The sequence below is a fragment of the Sprattus sprattus genome (assembly GCF_963457725.1).
Source record: "Sprattus sprattus genome assembly, chromosome: 4".
Lineage (NCBI taxonomy): Eukaryota > Metazoa > Chordata > Actinopteri > Clupeiformes > Clupeidae > Sprattus > Sprattus sprattus.
Genome location: NC_137923.1, coordinates 16,410,999 through 16,433,234, shown reverse-complemented (window position 1 = coordinate 16,433,234; position 22,236 = coordinate 16,410,999). Strand labels below are relative to the sequence as shown.

General features: G+C 43.0%; 1 protein-coding gene across 1 annotated transcript; it reads left to right on the top strand.

Moving 5' to 3' along the window:
• The first annotated feature begins 6,351 nt into the window (after window positions 1-6,351).
• On the top strand, window positions 6,352-21,665 carry dipk2aa (divergent protein kinase domain 2Aa). The gene is made up of 4 exons (XM_080838151.1): window positions 6,352-6,549; window positions 11,494-12,430; window positions 16,395-16,698; window positions 20,290-21,665. The coding sequence occupies exons 2-4, from the start codon at window positions 11,777-11,779 to the stop codon at window positions 20,640-20,642; spliced, it is 1,311 nt and encodes a 436-aa protein (XP_080694277.1). The 5' UTR covers window positions 6,352-6,549; window positions 11,494-11,776; the 3' UTR covers window positions 20,643-21,665.
• The last annotated feature ends 571 nt before the right edge of the window (window positions 21,666-22,236 follow it).

Below are 22,236 nucleotides of genomic sequence, written 5' to 3'. Positions count from 1 at the left end.
GAGTCGCCCAGCATGAATGATGACTTAGTGAGTTGTCTCAGAATATAGCTACTGTCCTTATGCTTTGAGTCCTGGGAACAACCGCATTCATATTCAAAGCTATTTGGAAATGATTGTTATTATTTTATTCCTAATGAAACCAAGAGACTCTTTTATTTTAATATCTGTCTCCCAATACCACCCACCACCCCGCCCTATAAAACTAGATAGGTCCTCTAGTGGACTAATTTCAATGACACAAGTACATGAGCTCTTCTTTACCGTCTCCCCAGACACTCCAGCCTCCCAATGTGTTGTAAACATAACACATGCACCACAGTCTAGGGGATAAGCTCAACCGGAAAACATAGTGGTGGCGGGGGGAAAAACAGGTCAAAACACACCCTAAAAAATAAATGCCATATTTGTAAATCCCAAAGAACTGAAGCATGTCAAAACAGCTCAGAGGTGCATGTATATTGCATGAGCTTAGTGAGTGAGGTCTTTCCAGGAGGTCAGACTGCCTGGATGAAAACTTTTAATGAAAGGCATCTTTGATCTCCAAAATGCTGAATATGTAGAAACCTCTGAAATGGTCTGGTTGTGATCAGGCAATGTGGTACGGCTCTCAAAGGTATCTTTGCCCCTCATGGAATCATAAAAGCATTTTTAGATAGACCTTTCATGGTTGCTTACATTTAAAGTACTACCAGTAACCACAAAGTACAGACAAATACCAGAATATCACAGCACTGAAGAACTCAATTGGGTAAAAAGATCAAAAGCACACAGAGACATTAGACTAGAATACCCCCAAGGCATTTACAGTTATCTGAAAGCATTACTGATGGTGCAATGTTATGCTCATGTTATTGGGTGCACATGGCACACAGGGCATGTAAGAAAATTACTCTGCTACCAGACCGCATCTTCAGCTGATACAGTATCTCATTTGCATTTAAACTGCTTGAACAGCGCGATCCATATCCTATGGTAATGACCCTTCCACCTCTCTCTGTTCTGGCATGTATATATGTAATTATGTATATATTGTGTGTGTGTGTGTGTGTGTGTGTGTGTGTGTGTGTGTTTATTACTATATCTCTGTTTTAGTTTGTCTGAGATGCCATTTTCACAAGGGGCTATTTGTCCAAGGAGAATGCATGGCAATATCCCAACCTCTGGGCAGGTGTGTGCCACACTCGTAACTGTGCTTTGTGTGAGTCTAAGTCCAAATGCCAGAGCCCATTCCATGCAGGAGAATGTGATGTGCTGTGAAGCCCCATGCCTTGAAACATCAGGGTTTCTCATTAAGACCCTGATTTCAGTGAAATGAATGGCTTTCTCATGCACTTAAAGTACTTCACTGGCATATGGGATGTGACCGCCATCTAGTGGATACAGGAGAAAAAACAGGATGTGTTCGTGGTAGGAGACAGCACAGTAGGCCTAGAGAAAATGAAGAGGAAGTTGATTGGAACTTTATAACGGCTAAAATAGGGGACTGTACCTTTAAGCCACACCAAACTTGTTCAGCAAGAGAGTCACCACCATAGCACCAGCACAGGTTGCTGCTATATGAGTTTTTCCAGCAAACTATAGTATCTGGCCCTTTTAACAGCAATGGACTGACCAAGCCGGTCCTGGCAAATAGACAAAGCACAATTAGTTTCAATTTGGGCCTGGGGAGGGTAGAAACTCCTCTTGAACCAACATCTGCCTACCTTGCCAAACTGTGTACAAGAAACATTTTCCACTAAATCAGTTACCCATGCAACAGAAGGACCTCCAGACACCACAGCCTGTGCTGCTCAAACAAAGCGCTCGATGACAGATGCTTCGGCAACAACTCAAATGATGCATATCTGTGTAACAAGCTCAAATGGGTGGCACACACACGCAACTCCCTGTGCAGGCTCCATTGCATAGCAGCCCAAGAGTGAGGTTAGTCTCCACTGCTGGCTAATTACCTTGATGGTAAATTAAATTTGACTGTAGCTTGCAAGAACCCTGCTCCCTGATGGCCGGCCATCGAATAGACCCGGTAATGTGATGATAGCCTTATCTTTTCCAGGCCGGGTCCATCTGGGCTGCTTGCTTAATGAGCTGAGTTCTGCTGGGGACAGCATTCTCCTCTCTGCTCGTCTCCTGTGCCTGACTAATGAGACCTGCTCATGCCCACCACTGACACATTCATAGCCTGGGAGAAAGCTATTCTGTCCTCAGGGCATGGTATTTCACTTGCACCTCTCCATACTGACAGATAGACAGACAGACAGACAGACAGACAGACAGACAGACAGACAGACAGACAGACAGACAGACAGACAGACAGACAGACAGACAGACAGACAGACAGACAGACAGACATGTATACATGAATGCAGCCAGCCAGCCAGACAGCCAGACAGACAGCCAGACAGACAGACAGACAGACAGACAGACAGACAGTTCTCCTACTCTCTCCCTTTCTCGCTCCCTATCTCACTATCTTACTATCTCACTATCTATCTATCTATCTATACCTTGAGCACAACCTCAGCTCAAAGGGGGGACCCATCTGCTTGGGAATGGTTGGGTAGAGAAATTGAGATTGAAAAGGAAGGGGGGGGGGGGGGGGGGGGGCAGAAGGGAAGGGAGGAGAGAAAGAAAAGAGAGAATCTGAGAGAGAATCAAGCAGGTGGATCAGAAGACAGAACATATTAGTACACATGCGGCATATGTTTAATACATACATGATTCCATGAAACATACAAGTAGCCAGCAAAGAAATTGGTTGTAGAATAGCTTGTGAGTAGCAGTGTCCTTTATGTCCTACTATTACAAGGACAAGCAGAGCAATGAAGCAGAAAACTATGTCAACAATGCAATTTGTTTATAATACGGGTCAATAGGCTGGCATACAGTATGTATGTATTATAAGCAGAGTAGAATGTATGCATAATGGTTTGGTGGTAATGGGCAGCTGTAAGCTTTCTGCATGTAGATCGGGTGGAAAGACTGTGACAGCAAAAAAGACTAAGTGAGTGGACAGAGCTAAGTTGCCTTATACTGTATGTGTGTATATAGTTATAGGTTGTGGTGATGAAGAACAATTTTATCACCAGTCATTAGTAATCTATCTATCTATCTATCTATCTATCTATCGTAATTGCATCTTGGTAATACATTTCAAAATTCTGTTTACTCTCAAACAATGGAAAACAGTCACTGATTTCCACAGCCATGTCACAGACAGAGCGGCGTAACCTCAGGCCTGCCCTAACTAATGACTCTGTCCAACGGTTCTTCCCCTGTATGGCCAATTTCATGGGCCCCTTACCAATGTCATGACAAACTCTCTGGAGGCGAAATTTCAATGTCTGTGGCTCTGCGACAGATTGTCTGTAACAGTCACTGCTACAATATCAACACTAGAGGGCATCAGTATAAAGGGGAAAGTCCAACATGGCATTTACAAAGGTTGGTCAGTTAATAAAATACATAATTTTATACATACAGTCAGAGCCCATTGTGAATGTGTGAAATATATGGATTTTCCTCAGGCAATGAAAACTCATTGAAGCTCATTTCTGTAGGGCACTGCTCTAAAAAAAGACTGGATCGGGCAACCTATTGTTCTTGCTCTATCAAAATAGAAGCCAGCTGATTTCGGTTGGGACCACTATCGTGCATAAACTTTAGACAGTAGGCCTACTGAGATCATGGGTAAAAATGGGATGCAGTGTTGTGCCCTTGGCTGTTATAAGCAGAAAATAAAAAGGAAGTTCCTTGTACTTTTCAGCTTAGGCATAGGCTAACCAAAAGGGCATTGCAAACTAAGAATATCAGCTTAAAACTCTTCTTCTTGCAAGGTGAATATATTTCAGATCTAAATGTTTTGTTTTTCACTGGATGCAATTTCATGAAATGATTTGCCAAGGCAGGAAGTGAAAAGGCCTGGTCTGTGTCCAATGACAGTTTACCCAGTTTTACTACCCTGAAACAGTGGTGGCTGAATGTAATTTAAATGACTACTACTTCTACTAAAAGGTCAGTTTTAGTGCCTGCAAAACAACGCTAAGAAAAACTGCTCTAGTAACTAACAATGGGATTTTAGAAGAGGTGACATTTTTAGGGCATAAAGATTTAAATGTACCTATCGTCATCTGTATTTAATACAAAAATATTGCTGTTTGCCCATACCAGCCTTGTTTCCTAACACCATGGTCCCAATGGGGCCTCAAAAGTGGTCCCAAGATGGCTGTTGCGATTTTGCTGTGGTTGCCCTTTTGAAATATTAGATGTTCGATCCAGTCTTTTTTTTTTAGATCAATGCTATAGGGCTTTCAGATGTCGAAACATTACAACTTGTGTGGGCTGAATGAGCCTGTCTGACATGAAGTCTGCCCTCAATGCACACCATAGAGAGCGGCTGACTTACTTACTTTAGGCTTAAGATCTGATGAAATATTCATTAGTGATGCTCGCTCACTTCTCTCTCCCCCTGATAGTTCTATTTCCGAAGGAGGCGGATGTTTTGCATCTTTCTATGCATGTGATAGATAGCTAGATAGATAGATGGATACTTTGGAAATGTATCCCGAGGGATATTTAGGACATCCAGTGGCTTACAAATTACAAATAGTAGAGAAACCTACAAAAGATAAATACACAGAAATAGCAAATGTGCATTCCGCTGAATGCAGGCTGCAGGGCCTTCAATAAAATGTTTACTGAATTAATTCTACAGTTGGTTATCTTTCATGTAACAAGAAATCTACATTCAATTAGAAATCCCATTAAATTCCCCAGTATCCTCAGGGACGTGCAGTCATAGGAGGCAGGGGAGGCAGAGCCTCACCTGTCATTTTGAAAAGTAAAAAAAAAATATATATTAAAAAAATATATTTTTTTTTTGTATAATAAATATATTTATGTATTATAAAATAAATATTCATATTTCTCTAGTTATCTGTGTTACGAGTGTCATTTCTGCATGATTCCGATCATTTCGAGCATTTTTATTATCAAAATCGCTCAATTTGAGCATTTCCGGTTCCCAGTGATCAGCCAATGAACATTGGACGTGCGGTCAAGGGAGGCAGATGCATTGCAGTCTATGGGCAGGGTAGGCAGTGCCTCCCCTAGGATTGCGAAATCACTCCAAACTGGGTTTAACGCATGCGTGCGCAAGCGTAGAACCTTTTGAGTTGAGCTGAAAACGCATTGAAAAATATTGCAAGGGAGGCACGCACTACCACGGATTCAAGAAGGGTGGCGAGCGAGAGGGCACTTGTTGGGTATATAATCTGACGTTGGATTTTCTTCTTCACTTCTCTACTTGAGTTTGACAGCGAAAATGGAAGATTGCATTGCTAACCTGAGGCATGTTGAATTAACTAAGAACGTTTAAGTATTTTAAGTTAACACAGTAGTATTACACATTTGCATTGGAGTATTTCACGTTTCCCAACGGGACTACATATTCATGCGCAACACGAACCTAAAGAAGCTAAAGGCTGTTGATGCAGGAAAGTTGCCTTGAAGTTGAGAGCAGACTAGGTAGGTGCTAATCCTGAGCTAAACTAGCCACTGACTGCATTCACTCAAGAAAAGGACAGCGGATTTTCACTGATCTATACTGATAATCGTGAGTGGATTCATTTTGTTTCACCTCAAACTGACGGTTATGAGCTCCAACGAAAGTGCACCAACTTTAAATTATACTGGCCAGTAGAACATTTTGGTATTGTGTGCTATGTATGCGGTGTTTAACTGTTTACATGTTAATATGTTGTGTAAATAAATATGGAATTGTTTTTTGGAAGCTGTCCGAGTTGGTTAAATGGTCATTTAAATTAGCATCCCACCACCGTAGTTATATTTTCTCCAGACAAAATGAAATGAGCCATATCATTGGTGGGAGGGCTACATACACTAGCTTGCAACTATTAATATCTTATTAATAACTCATCATAATACAATAAAAAAACAATCGTTTGAAAATAATGGTATTAGACAATAAAACAACGTTTTTTCAGTTCTGATCAGATGACAATTTTAAAACCATAGACATATATACATGTATATATACATTATATATATAGTTTAAACTAGAGCTCAAAATGACGTAATCACTTCCGGTTTCTGTGCCTCACCAGCTCCGAACCTCACTGCACGTCCCTGAGTATCCTCATATGCAAAGTATCAACAAATTGCTTTTAATTAGAGGGGTTCGAAGAGCGACAAATTGAGAGCTCGCTGCCTAGCAACAAATGCTGTAAACCGACAAGGGGGTCGTAAATACTAAATCCAGAGCTGTTGGGGGAAAAAAAGTCAGAGAGCTATTGTGCCGCTGCTTGAATGCTTGAGACGACTGTGCCTGGATTATGAGAAAGGGTAGATGATCTCTGTTCGGTAAACTAATCTACTGGACTAAAAACTGGAATTCTTAGGTGCTTAAGAAATTGAGATTGTAAAACTGTGCGCAGGCGATCAAGACTCTATTGGTGGGAGAAGAGTTTATATCGATCGCAAATTTTCCCTTTTCAAGCCATTTGACAACTGGACTGTTTAGTTTTTACACAGGTAAGGGTTCGGGGTTCTCAAATGTTACGTGTTTCTAACGCGATTTGTGTTCCGTATTGCTTAATCTTATTTCCAAGAAAATTGAAATATTTTTGTTAGGACAAAATTTCTGTTTGCACACTTCAACTAACTTCAACAAAAACGATCGCCTGGACGTTAACAGGGACGGAACGAGACTTGTGGATATGTATTAGCCATGATAACCAGCTAAATGTGTACTGTGTTCCGCAGAAATATGAAGCTCTTTAAGACTGAAAGGGGTTGCTGCTGTTAGCAAACTTCTGAGCTCCCGTAATCTTTCTTTTCTTACGAGCCGAACCAGGGCAATCGTGTTCAGAAAAGAAAATTGCTACACTGTCTCGAACTTGTTTGCCCGAGGCACGTGCATAAGTGATCTTTTTTGTTTACAGTAAAACCCATTGCATTTCATCTTAGAAAACTTCGTGTCTCGATTAGCATACGACTTTGTCCTATTTAGTAACGTCGTGTAAGCTAATTCACCAAAATATCAAATATACATTGCCATTGGCATTCAGAACAGGATTCCGTCAGTTAGGATAATGCAACTAATATAACTAATGTAGCAGTGTACTTGTCAGCTAGGCTACTTAGTGTCCCTGTTCAGTAGGTAGCCGTATCGTAGTCGCAGATGTTATTGTAGGCTACGGCATGTCGCTATCTCTGAAAATTATAGGACGTACCAATTCATAAAGGAATCATCTCTGAAATGGGGTTGTCAGAAGCTTAGGTAAGTAGTTGCCGCGTGGGTTGCGAATGCCTTTTATTATCTACCTAAGGTGTGTATGTTATACAAGGCTTTTTAAAACTACACATCACGCGTCAAGAGTTTTGATGAGTTTAGTTCTGTGACCATAATTGTGTTAAATAGTAGACTAGCCTGTATTATGCTGCAAAGTAATTTAAGTGCGTTTAATGGGCTCTCCCGATTCTGCAAGGAGGGTGTTTAATTATTATGCGCCCTGCATATGGGATTTCCTCAAGGGTTTCGGCATCAATGCACACTGCACATGTGGGTCAGAGTGGCCCACATATTACCATTCCCATATTGTCTGAATTGAGAGCACTAGGAAGAAGGGCAGAAGCCTTCCCAACTTTCTCAGAACTCATTATTCAACCAAGAGTGCTTGGTAGGCACTGACGGAGAACATCTGTGGAGAGACATAACTAGCCTGTATGGTGAGTGTGTGTGGTTTTTCTTTCTCCAGGTAAGGTTAGCAGATTTTTTTTTGTCCTGTAGTTATTTGCGTCTTCCATAGATCTTTCAGTTGATATTGTAGGTACAGACAGTCTTTCCCGGTGAGAGAAAAACATCACTAATCAGTTACTAAATAAGGTGCTTAGACAGCCATTAAGATGGACAGTACTACATTTAGTTTGTTGGCCTGCATGTGTTCTTTACATGTTATATGCCTGAGAACGTTTGTGCTCTCTTTGAGTTTAATCATCCCCTTGCCTGTAGAAGACCACACACTGCATAACTAATATTAGCTTTCCTGCTTTTTTGAGAAGCTGAAAGCTGTCTGGGGGAATGCATTGGCTATGTTGAATCAAACGTTATTGACTCATACAGTCAATAACCTTGGCAATGTTTCCCCCCTCATCTCCAACTTTAATTGTTGATGTATTTCTGAAGAGTAGTAGCCTTTTAATGATCAAACTTGTGCAGTAAAACAGCTTCCAGCCTTAAATAGTTGACTAATGAGATGGAACAGACTTTTAGTTTTCATTTCCATGCGAATGTTTGCTGCCCACACTGAGCACTAAAGCCGCAAAGCTTTTGTTGCTTCTTTTAGAGTTGCCGTCTGTGACAGGAGACGGAAGTGGAAACTCAAGACAAGCAGGTCTGACGGGGACTTGGGGACGAGCTGAGGGAGCTTTCTTTGCAGTCACTACTGTTTGATTTCCTAAGCAGAAGGGCTATGCCTAAAGCTGTTTAAGTGGGACATTTGGGAGTTGGATGTAATTGGCATTGATGAGTCATGTGCCTTTTTTCTTTTTTTAAATTTCTACTTTTCTACACTGCGGTCATTTGCTGAAGGCTGTACCTCCCACCCCCATGCTCAGTAGTTACTCGAGTATCAGCATTAAAACTCCCTCTACTGTGTTGTATCTAATGATGAGCCTGAATGCATCCAAGGTATAGATAGGCCCAGTAGTTTTTTTGTTTGTTTGTTTTTTACGTTCTCCTTATGGTGCATTGGACACTGCTGGTTTGACAGGAAGAAGAGCAAGATTCATTATGTGCAATAGAACTGTAGTGGACCATGGAACGCAATAGAATGACTGCAACATACAGTATGTGACATTGTGCGCATGCTGCTATAAATGCAGATCAATATCCCAAACAAGATTAATGTTTAGTCTGACAAAGCAACAGCCGATATTTCACTTTAGCTCAAATGCAAAACAATGGTCCTGTTTGTGTTTTCTTTTCTGCGCCCTAAAAAATGACCACTTGACCTACACTCGCAGGGGATTCACCACAGTTTGGTATGGTCGTCATGACCACAGCAGATGCGATGGTTGGTGCATGCACTGATTGGTAAAGCTCACCTCTGTGTTTGAGGAGGTGCTGTGTCTGGTTAGGCCTACCTCATGTGTGTTGTGATTGATTCCCTGCTGATTCACACTGACAAGTAATTCTGGCTCAAATATCCAACTATGCGAATGCGTTGACCCAAAGATTCTTGGGTAATGGAAAAAGAATAAAGAAACAAGAAGGTACAAATAGTAGAGAAAATTTGTTCTGCTATGTATGCTGATAATGTAAACAAATATTTTCCTCTGACTGTTTCAATGGTGCTTTGACCAAAGGAACTTGGAAGACGATATCAAAGCTCTGCAGTCCAATATTTATGCCTTTTATTTAGGAAGTTCTGCCCTAAGGGGGCTTCATCAGTGACGTTATCTCTGCTAGGCTTGCACCTAGATAATCTACCAGCCCACTGTCACTGGTATACAGCTGCATTGATAGCATCATTAAATCGCAGTGTGGTGGGGTGGAACGCAGCTCAAACCTGCTGCAGCTTGTTTTGATCACCTACCCTTGAGTGTGGCTTTGCCAGTAAGGCACTAGGCCTGCACATTTACTCTGAGACTGCTCCATTTCTTTTGAGGGAAGAGTATAAGGTCATACATTAAAAATGACATTTTAAACAAATGCTTCAGTGTCCAACTCCTCAGTCACCTCTTGTCAGTGTGGACCACTTGTTGAGCCCACCATCTATTTCTAGGAATGTGTTTGTGTTCCCATCTCTCTAATTAGGACTCTTTTTATGAGCTGGCTTCAGGAAACAAATTGTTTGTCGAGAGGATTCAGACCTCCTAATTGTTTTGAATTTCATGTGACCTAATTTGCAGATTTGTGATGAATGCCTTAGAGTGCCTTGCTCTGGATGTGATCAGAGAGTGCTGGCAGAAATCATTGGAGTTGTTTGAGCGTAATTATAATTTCTTGTTCTTAAAGTCGGGGGACAGCGGCTAAATATGTTAACTGTCCAATGTTATCCAGTAGCTTCTAGGAGATTTCTTATTACGCTCTCCTGTGCCTTGATTATCTCAGTAATTATTATCACCAATTCATTATACTGCCTTGTTCGTGAAGTTGGGGCAAGAGCTTGATATGTACACTATTGTCCAGTCTTATACAATAGCCCCTAGCAGACCCTAATATCCTTAGTTTCCTGTTATCTCACCAATTATTATGGCCAATTAAAATTAATTGTAAAGATCACATGGTAGAGATTGTAACAGCTCTTTTATGTATTGAGCCAGCGGAATTCATTTAGGATTTATAATAAAAGGAAGCCGTAAGATAAAGTACCCAACTTTCTAAGTAGCTGGCAATTTCTTGGTTTGAGTTGTGCTCTTTGTGATTTGGAAGCAAAAAACTTTGAAAAATCCATTGAAACTTTTAATTGCAAGGCAGTTAAATGGAGAAAGGCATGTGTACATTTTGACTTCTGAAATTCCCACATGTGCAGTGAAAAGAAAAAAATCTGATGCCTTCATGTATTTACACATTGACAGATCTTTTTAGACTTTGGCCTCCTATATGCGACTTTCAAGATGCAGTTCACCACAATCACATGTGCAACATCATCTTAAAAATAATAATAATAATTACTGAATACTCCTCCATTAGAAGCCTGAAATCTCTTAAACTTAGTTTTAACTTTCAGTTTGCGGCATGGAAGTAGATGATTGTGGTTGTGTTTATGTTTGAACAGTCCATCAATGATCAGCCCTCTGCATGGTCCTTACAATGGTCCATTAAACCTTGCATCATTTGTATGCTCAAGTTTAAGGTATTCTGGCAAGGAAGTCTCTTTATCAGTGTTGAGTCCCTGAGCTAAATGAATGCCTCTGCTGTGTGCGTAAGTGATCTCAGCCTTTAAGTCCTCTCAAAGGTCTCCAAGTGTGTCCTGCTTCCTGTGAGAGGTGCGGCGTTTGGTGTACCTTTATTTACCCCTGGTCTAATAAATAAAAGCAGCGCAGGCCAGGAAATTCTTGCCAATTTTCGAACGCATTCAAGCGCTGTCAAAATGTTCTAAGTGGCTTAATGCAGTTTCTGTAACAGAAACCAGTGTTCACATTCCTCAGGGTATGAGTTTCTTTCCTCTACAACTTACATTTTGTAACTTGAATATCCTGTGACGTTAATGTGATATGACCATCTGCAATACATAATAACAACATTTAAAACATGAACATATAATACGGAATGAACAATGTTCAGCCACTTCTGGAAACCCTGTAAGTGAGGACATGGTTGAGATAAACATTGTCTCTGTTTTATTCTCAAAAGCTGTCACTGAGAATGGTCCCCTTCAGAAGGCTACCTATGAACTCATAAAGTTTGCTCATGATTCAAGTGATCCCTTAAGAATGTTTGTGTTTTTGTTTGTTTTTCTTTTATGAAAGGTTCAGTGGTGGAGGCTTACCACTGCTTGGAGATGACATCCGGAAAACAGCTTCCAAATCTGTACGCTCTAATCTACTGTTTCGCTACCCACGCAGAACTTTCTATACAGTGGTGGTGAGGATGAAGGGTAAGGCGAGGAAAACGACTGTGACATTGATGAGGATGAAGATCTAGCCGATGATGATGATGATGATGAATCTTAGACGCTGACTCTGTCTCAACTCACCCCATCATCCCTCACCCCTTCCTACTTCCCCTCCCCATCCCTGATAGCTGGGCATCATGCTGCGCTTCCTATCTCTGAAGTTCGGTCGCCTGTACCGATGTGGCAAGTTCCTGCTGGTGGCGGCGCTGTTTGTGATCGTGCTGATGAACACTCATAGCCTGCTGGCCTCCTTCCAGCGGAACGAGCTCACTGACCGGCGCTTCGTGGGCCTCAACAAGTGCCCCGCCTGCTTTGGGACCAGCTGGTGCCGCAAATTCATGAACGGCCAGGTGTCCTTCGAGACATGGGGCCGCCTCCGGTTCCTGGACTTCTTTAACGTCAAGAACGTCTACTTCGCGCAGTACGGGGAGCCCCGAGAAGGATCCCGCCGGGTTGTGCTCAAGCGCCTCGGCTCCAACCAGGAGCTGGCTGACATCGACCAGAAGATCTGCAAGCGGGCCACGGGCCGTCCGCGCTGTGACCTCATCCAGTCCATGTATAAGACGGAGTTTGCACGACTCAACGGGGATGTGCGTCTCCTGACCCCTGAGGTGGTGGAGGGCTGGTCAGATTTGGTGCACTGTCCGTCACAGAGACTACTAGACCGGATTGTGAGGCGGTATGCTGAGACCAAGGACTCCGGAAGCTTCCTTCTGAAGAACCTGAAGGACACGGAAAGGATGCAGCTGCTCATGACATTAGCTTTCAATCCAGAGCCTCTGGTGCTGCAGGTAAGACTCCTACCAGCCCTCCAACAGAGTTGCTGTTGTCCAGAAACAGAGAGGGCACATACAAATGTTTGAGTACATATGCCAGTATTTTGTGACAACCGTGTAGATTTAAATCAATTGGATCAACACTGCAAGCAGCCTAGGAGAACAGGCAGACTACCTTGTATACAAGACAAGTAACACCTAAGCCACTTAAAATTGAGTGTAACATTTTGATAAATTACATCATTTTACATTACTTTATTGGGTATGACCCTGGGTTTAAGTATGCTGTACTTTTCTATCCCAGTACGAAGTTGAAGGGCTATTTGTTCTTGGTTGACATTAAAAATGCTATGTGTTAATCAGTGAAAGGAGCTAGGACTGTTCCATCATTAGTTGGGCCCAGTTGCAGAATCATTGGCTGCTGAATTTCATGTCTTATTGGAAACAAATGATCTGCAAAATTGAAGTACAGTCTTACATGCTGTGTTAATGGATAGGTGCCAGAGCACTTGTCTCTACTTTCTGCTGTATTGGACACCTGCAGGTCTTTTTCAACCGAGACAGTCAATGCCTCTGAACTCCCTCTGCACCTCTGAAACTCATTGATTCCATTCCACTTCTGCTAATGATTGACTTCAGCTGTTGAAGAGCCAAACTCTAAAGTGCTTATTATTCACATGGCCCTCCTTTATTTTGTTCTCACAATCCATCTGTGACAAAAGTGATTTTTGTGTGGAGTAAACAGCAATATCAGCTCACTCTCCAAGCAGGATCCATAGAATCTGATTAGCCTTGTTCGTGGTGCCCTGTTTGCCCTATCAACCTGTGCAGCACTTCCATCAGTGTAATGACACAGCAGGGCAGCTCAGCCAAACAGTATTGACACTGATTGATTGCATCCATTCCTATGCCATTGGTATTTGTTCATGAAACGTTTAATTGTGATCACAAGCCTTGGCCTCCGAAGGCCCACAGATTTTAAGTTAACCTTCTTGAGCCTAGCATGATTTTGTGATGAAGTGTTTGAGGCTGGAAACTAATCTCTGATTACTGAGTTTCCTTACACAGCAAGGTTTTCTGGCACTGCAGCACGATAGCCTGTGAAACCTCCCAATTTGTTGTTCATTTTACTTCTGACAATGACGGCATATCAAGTTTTGACTCTTGTATAGTGCAGAGGCCATTCCATTGTCCTCACAGCATGCTTCCTGAATTGCTAGCTTCCAGCTTTTGTGGCCTTGTATTTTTAGTGTGTCAATGGGAAAACAAGTTGTTGTCCTGTTTTCTTTGCAGAGTCATGTGAAGGGCATGGGCTGGCCACTTTGCTTCAGGCTTGAAGAGGAATAATTCTGGAAGGGCAGCTGAGATTGCCAGTGTGTGATGAGAATCCCAATGCTGTCCGTTTTATCAGCATGTTACTTCTTATTTTCAGGGGTGGACAAATCGCTTGCCCGGGTAACCCGGGACAAGCAGATTCCGAGTCTGGGTTAGTTATTTTCTATTCCTTATTGCCTGCCGGACAAGGTCAATTCACGTATATATAATACTGACATTGGGGAAACACATCTAGGGTCTGGTCAAGCAAAATGGAGCATTCACTGGCCCATTGGGCAAGCTAAAAATACTAGGATTTGTCCACCCCTGTGTTTTTGTAGCCCATGCCATTTACTTTAACCCCCACCCCCTCTTCTCCTCCATTTGTTGCATCACTGTACGGTCTACTTCAAGAGAAGGTGCCCATTGACCATGTGCATGCATTACACCCCCTCATGAAAGCATGGCCCATCTGCTCAGTGAGGCTGAGAATAGCATGGGATGAGCCTGAAGGGGGTGGTGGCCGGGCGGGCGGAGTAGAGTGGTGGTAGTAGTAGTAGTAGTGGTGATGGGGGAGGTGTGACATGTCCATCAAGTCATTAATCTCTCTTGGGCCACAGAGCTAGCCCAGCCGCCCCCCACCCCCACCTGACAGGGATATCACTAGGACATGACAGGAGCCAAAAGCCATAGTAGGTCTAACTATAAGTTCACCTCCAAGGCTGTTTGCTGTGGTCAGCAGAGTGGAAAGTAAACAAAAGTGTAAGCAAATTGACGTCATGCCTTCTCGTTGACTCAAGCTCTGACTGGCTTGCAAACCTGAAGGTCAAAGAGCATGCTACTAAGACCGTCCACTTCCCCCTGTTGACTGTCTATCAGTATAATTCCATGTGTCAGACCTTTCAGGCTTTCCATCCTCCTTTTGTTTTTTTTGACACAAGTTTTTAAAATATGATACCAGATTCGACTGTGGTGTGCTTTTTTTAGGGATGTTTCACACCTTGAGCAGTACATCATTGAATGAAAATGATAGGAAATTTGTAGGGCTCAGCATTCCAGTCATGAAGCACGCAAACAAGGCCATGTTTCACACTCTCAATTAAAGTAAGTGGTGATATACACATGGGTGTTTATTATGGGTGTTTATTATTCACCTAGAGGAAAATATTTCCATTGACATATTAGAAGCATTAGAAGCATTTTCTTGAAGTGTGGTCATTGCTTTTTGGTAATTTGTTTAGCATAGGTTTTCTTTGTGTCTCGGTGGTGAACTTTGTTCTTGTTTTTGTACCTATCAACTCCTCATGCCGAATATACAACAGAATGTATTCAATTGTGTGTAGAATATTTGTGGGTCTTTGTGTTGGATGGAGGATGCAGTTTGAGTAAAGCTGAAAAGCACAGCACATGTGTGTGTCCTCAAAATCCTTTATCCAGCATCCATGTGATGTCCACAGCTCTGTGAAAGAAAGTGAGGACATTGATAGGTTGAGAGCGATCAGTGCCGATCACCAATCGGTGCCTTATGTCACGGTGTTGCAACATCGTGTTGTGGGTGTTGCAACACTGTGTTGTGGGTGTTGCCACACCGTGTTGTCGGTGATGCCACACTATGGTCCTACTCACATTGGAGGCTAGGCTTTACAAATAGAGAAATGAAACATCACAAGGCTACCATCTACCATTTCCTCCGTTTCGTATATTCACAGAGATGAGAACAAGACTACCTGTTTACTGCCACAGCATTGTTCCTCTCTGTGAGCATGGTTCAACTCTACAGACTGTGCCGGATGGTTTGGAGTTTTTTTTTATCGGGTAGCGCTGGAGTTCTGGAGCTCAAACCATTGTGTGGCTGTCTGCAGGATGTCATGCATACTGACGGTGCAGCCCTACTCATCCTGACATGGGCGGAAGTGTGTGGGTAGCTGTGTCCATTTCCTCTGCCATCTAATATATATGATCTGACTTAAGTATTTGTGTGTGTGTGTGTTGTGTCCTACATTACTGGAGTCATTTTATGAAATATTAAATAGCTATCCATGCAAATTTAATGACTCCACTTGAAATGAAACTTGAACTCAGATATCCACTGTGCTCAAGATCTTTTGTCAAGGTCGGTTTTGTTAGGTTTTTTTTCCACAACCTGAAAGCGATAACCGCACGCAATTTTGGCCCAGACAGTAAGAAAAATAAAAACTTTATTCTTCAGGCCAGACTGCACTTTCTCCCGCTCACCACAGTCATTTTACATTATCTGGCTTGTTAGTCTGAGAAATCACCCATCAATTTTTCATGATTGCTTTATTAATTTTGCCTTTAATCTTTAATTGTCTTTCCCTCGCAGTGGCTGGGTATTAGTGAGATGACTAACATTCTAATGAGTCAGATCTCAAAACCCTGTGCGGCTTGAAGGCATTTAATATGTGAGACACCTACCGCTTTAATGTGGATATCACCTGAACAGTGCTGCTCTTGAGTGTGCGAATCTTTCAATCGTGTTATTTTTTAATTCATTTGTTTTGTTTTATGTTACTGTCTATGTGTCTTTCTCCAGATGCACCCTTCTAAAAGGGTAGGTTTCTTGGGTTTGATGAGCCCTTGGGATAACTGTAGCCCCATCCGTCTTCTCTGATCATGTCATTCTTTGATCTCCCCTCTCTCTTAGAGTTTCCCCTCGGACGAGGGCTGGCCCTTTGCAAAGTACCTTGGCGCGTGTGGGAGGATGGTGGCGGTGAACTACGTGGGGGAGGAGCTGTGGAGCTTCTACAACGCCCCGTGGGAGAAACGCGTGGACCTGGCCAGACAGCTGATGGACATCGCCGAGCAGCTCACCAACAACGACTTTGACTTTGCCCTCTACCTACTGGACGTCAGCTTCGACAACTTTGCTGTGGGCCCTCGAGACGGCAAGGTCATCGTGGTGGACGCAGAGAACGTCATTGTGGCTGACAAGAGACTCATCAAGCAAAGTGAGTAGGGGGCACAGGGTTGGTTGTCGACATATAATCAACGATTTAGTTGGGATTTTATAAATAGCAACGCTAAGGTGATAACATGTAAGTTTGTATTCTTAAACTAGCAATAGAAATACAACAGACACGTGATTTATGATTGGGCAATCCTGTGGTAGCTACAATGCAATCCTACTTTTCTAAGTGAGCTCCCTGCCGGTACGTCCAGTCCCTGTTGAAGTCCCTGCTAAGCTTACTGCTAAATATCATGACTTCATGCTCTCCAGTTTAAGTGCACCTCGTTGGCACCTTCAGAGGTAAAACTAATTTCACAGCAGAGGCAACATCCAGGTCCTTTGCTGGTGGTAAAACAGATGAAGAAAACAATGACTCAAGGAAGATTAACACAATAATGAGAGGCATTAAGAATGAGTCTCAATTAGTCACCAGTGTGTCATTGGGCGTTAAGTGTTTCACAGCTCTAACTAATAGAGGCTCAGTTGTTGCAATACTATACCTAAATTCTTGCTTACTTCACGGCAAGAAAGGAAATGATAGCTGTGTGTCTTAAGACCCATTGGAATAGTGTTAATTCCTATGGTATGGACATTATTGTGTGGCTTGTGACTCTGTTGGCCCTAATTTTATTTATTGAAGTGACTGAAGTCTTGATTAAATGAAGCGCAGATAAAACAAAATGTTCCTAATAAGCATTGCTCTGTTTCTAAACCCCTATTGGTAAGGTGAATAACATCACCGTATAGCACATTGAAGTGGTAGGCAAATACTTTGTCCTGCTTTAACAAATGTATACAAATGTTCAAGTGATCTGTGACCCTTATTGTAAGGTTGCTCATGAGTTTGCCCACTATTCTGGCTCCACACACGACGCTTTCATTTTGGCGAATTCAGGTGTTTCATCAGCCTTCCAGGGCATTGCGCCTTTGGATGGGTGGCCGCTAGGAGGCAATGGCTCTCCTTACGCACCTGGCTTTCAGGCCGTACATTATGCCAGCGACTCAATGCCAATAGAATATGACATTGTTAAGAGCCAGGTCTGTGATTGAGCGAACATTTAGTCTGTTAAAAATGCATTTTCTGATGCTTGGAAAGGTCATTGGGCACATTTCAATACAGCCCAAAGGAAGTCAGTGTCTTTTTTTGGTGTCTTCAAGTTGTTACCTTGGTAAGCATATATATATTGATCAATTGTTTATTCCTATTAGTAAAGTAAATAAATAAATGTAATACTGTGGCCCCAAAAATGATTTCTTGTTCCGTATGGACCTCCCGCAAAAGAAACCTCCGTCTTCTCTGGTGTAAACCCCCCTGTTTGCAACTGGAAATGATTTGCTCCATTATAGAACAATGACTGAGCTATGTGTGAACGTTAATAAGGTGTGGTCGAGTCATTGTGATCAGCCGATAAAGAATTACTAAAATGCCAGATCCACTTGCTTGATTGTGGCCCTGTGTCAATGGTGGCGTACGACTTAATCCGGCACTGCACAGCGCTGACTTAATGCGATGCGGACTTAACGCAATGTTGGTTAGAAATGTTGTCCAACTTTCGCCGGCCCTGCAGAATGTCACCATGATGCATGACATTAAAGCCTCAAGGGAGCAAGGTGGCTGTTGTTTTTGAAACCACCGTATGAGCTAGGACACTCCTTCATGATGTCAGAAAATCACCCTCATTGGCTGGAATCTACCATGACAAGCATGACGTGTTTTCTTATGCAAGAATAGTTTAAAAAAAATCAGGTATACATTGATGATTTCTGCAACAGTGGCACTGAAAGCCTTATGCTTCAGTTTATGCTGAAGATACAATTGTGCAGAAAACATAAAACACTGCATTTATGTGTTCTGCACTGCTGACCTGTTGAATGTATCTCAACAATGAAGTATTAAATAACCACTATAATCTATTTAGTCAGTCCTAATGTTAACTTTTTATGTTAATTTTAATGAAAAGTTAACTGTAATTTAAAACTGTATCCACTGCAAACAACAATGAGGAACACAATTCTGCAAGATCTCCCGTCAGTCACCTCAGTTCCAACCCCTCCCCGACTGAGACCGGCAGTTCACGTTGCTCAAGTCAGCTTAAGTCAGTCTGAGGTCGAACTGAAACGCAACCAATGAAATATAGATATCCTCATCTGTTCCCACTGTGTGGTTACGGCTGCGAAGCCTGTTTGTGGTCCTAGTTTCACTAAGAAATAAGGGCCCCATGTGGGTGTCTGGTTATGGGTGTTTCCTTTTGCCTGTGGTCTGGCAAGTCGAAAAGCAACGCCTCTGTTTGAAGTTGTAGTTATTTTAGAATATCTGGTCACAGACACATGAACCACATACTACCATGTTTCTCTCTCTCTCTCTCTCTCTCTCTCTCTCTCTCTTCCGGTAGTGCAGACGTATACTCCGTTTTACCCCCCAATCATTCAGTGAGACATCTGCACTGTCAGCCACCCTATGCAAAACACTCCAGTCTGTTAGACCCCAGATACACACTGTGCCCCTGGCGAGCTCTGCTGTATGGCCACCCGTACAGGCTGTTCCGGTCCTGTGGGGCTAAAGTGTGCCCGTGCTGAAGTGCTGTGCTGTGATGCTGTCTCTGGCCTCCTCATAATTGGCTCTGGAGGGATTGATTGGCAGAATGGTGACTTCATTTTCTCTAATTAGTTATTGGCATGTCATTGACTTGTGTCAAATGACCGGGAAAGCGGATCTCTCACTATTTTTGGCAGAGTGACCGAAAATAGTTTTTGCTGATGAACGGTAGTCTCTCTTCCTGCCAGTTTGTCATGACCCTAGCCATTTAAAGTGCTCTCCCTGTTTCTTAAGCACACTTTCTCAGCCTATTTCTATCTCCCCTCTCTGTGTTTTGGTCCTCGTTTCTTGCTATTTCCTCTTAAGTTGTTTTCCCTCCCTTTCCTCTATTCTTCCTCATGTGCACCCCCCCCCCCCCCTCTGATTTTTCTCTGGTATTGATTGAATGAAAGGGTTCTAAATGCAGTGAGCAGTCAACTCCATTAGTACACAGACAAAGGAGGAAGCTGGAGGTTATGTTCTTTGCTCTGCTGCCCTCGGCAGACGGCTCACTTTAAAATAGGTCATTGCCTTTCATACTCTGTGTGTGTGTGTGTGCGTGTGTGTGTGTGTGTGTGTGTGTGTGTGTGTGTGTGTGTGTGTGTGAGAGAGAGAGTAAGTGTTCGTGCAAGACGGTCGAAATAGAAAGAAGGCCTCAAGGGGAAGTGTTTTTATGGTTGATTTTAGGTGGTCAGGGGGGTAGAGTACATGTAAACTCATTTCTGCAGAGCAGGTTTGACAGCTCCTCCCACGAATGTGTGTGTGTGTGTTTTCAATCGATGTAAATCTTGCGCACTTATCTCTGCAGGGACACATTATTGTAGAACAGAACACCAATTACTGAGACAAATCTATATGATTAATACAGTGTCTACAATACAAAACATTATACAATGACACAGGATGTGGCCTACATCAATGCAGTCGAAATAAATGGGGATCTATGTAATAACACATCAGGTGGTCTTTTTCTCTCTCTCTATCTCTCTCTCTCTCTCTCTCTCTCTCTCTTTGCAGATAAACCAGAGAGCTACGATGTCTGGTATGAAAGCCGTGCGGAAGATTGTGACAAAGAGGCCTGCCTCTCCTTCTCCAAGGACATTCTGTGCTCCCGGGTCACCGTGGACCACAACTACTATGCCGTTTGCCAGAACCTTCTCTCACCCCACGCCACCTGGCGCGGCACCACAGGAGGCCTGCTACACGACCCCCCGGCTGACGTGGTCAGCAACGGCCGTCTTGAGGCCCTGCTAGACGAGTGCTCCAAGCCCAGCAGACTGTACGGCCGCTTTCAGGCCGCCAAGGACCTACGCGATCACCTCACACAGCTCACACAGCTCAACAGTGGCAACAGCAATAGTGTGAGGTAGTACATGGAGGCAAGGGTCAGGGGTGTGTGTGTGATGCACTAACCCTCCTCCTCCCTACCTCCCCCCACCCCGGTTTGTCCTCATGTCTCTCATCTGCCCTTTCAGACTGGACTGAGAACGAGAGAGTTAGGGATGGTGGAAGGGAGCGAGAGAGCAAGGGAAGGTGGAAGAGAACGAGAGAGCAAGGGAAGGTTGTGGTAGCCGCTCTGGCATCCCAGCACACACGGTGCGGGTGCAGCGATCAGGTGCCCCCTCCTGCACGACTGTGCGTCTCATTAACGTGAGGGGAATGAAAGGAATGTTGCCACCTATGCCAGTGGGAGGGAGTGGAGGCGTGGCTGCCACCAGGATAACAGGCTGGACGCATATGGGTATCGATATGCTGCTGGGATGCTGGGGCTTCATGGTGCAGGTCTATATGATATATCAGCGGGGCAGTTTTAGTACGTCAGACAATTCCCCCCCCCCGCCTAATGACGTGTGCACAGCAGAACAGCACAGAGCCCTGAGAATCACACAGTATGCAAGAATGGACATCCAGTGACTACCAAAGAATAAGGCCAATCCATCCGATCCACATTTTTTTATTTGTCAGTGACTGATGCGGAAACTCACAGGACCAGTGGCGTTTTGTGTTTAACCTCAGGCAACCCTAATTGTCTCTTGAGTTTAGAATGTGAATTTGCACTGCAGCGTTTATGTTCCTGTTAGTTTTGTCCATTGAAATATAAATGTTTTGTCCACTCAAATAAATGTTTTACATGATTTGTTTATGTTGGGCTATACAGGGGGAGCTGAAAATATATTTCTTTCATTACTGTTGAGCTTAGCTAAAGTCTTTAAATTAAGTTTATTTCTCCTTTGTTGGATGTGTTGCTTAAACTCTGTGCATATTGCACTCCATTTTCCGACCCAGCCTATCTCTGTTAATTTTCCAGGGCGAGTCTAAAGCCTGTGTTTGTGAACTTCATGGCTTTTTGTACTATTACTTTCTTTTGAGAGTACAGCTGAGTCTGGCTTTACTGTGCCTTTCCTTCAAAAGTGGTGTTTACAACTTGTTGAAATGAAAATATTAAAAAAGTACATCTATATAAATATATATATATCTCTATATATACAAGCCACACTGTTGTATGAGAGATTTATTTGTGCGTGCGTGCGTGCGTGTGTGTGTGTGTTAGAGAGTCACAGAGGAGAGACATGGCCATCTACTCCGAGTGACTGTTAGGAATGAATGAGCCAGTGGGACAGACCATGTACATCCTGTTTTGATGCCATGATTTTCTGACAAAGTATATCTGTTGTAAGAAGCTTTCTGTTGGCTTTATATTGGCATAAAAGATTTGTTTAACTCCCAGGCTTGAAGGTCATTACGATACAATATTAAAAAAAAAAAAAAACACTGAACATACTGTGTTTGTACACAGTTAAAATGGGCTGACGCTGAAGCATGTATAGCTGTAAAGCTGCCTGAGCTGAGAACAAAAGCATACAGAGAATATTCAGATCTGATAACCCAGCATGTACCTCACCACCAGCACAGATAACATCACATGCTGTACAGTACCTACCATCGGGCCAGGCCTACAAATGG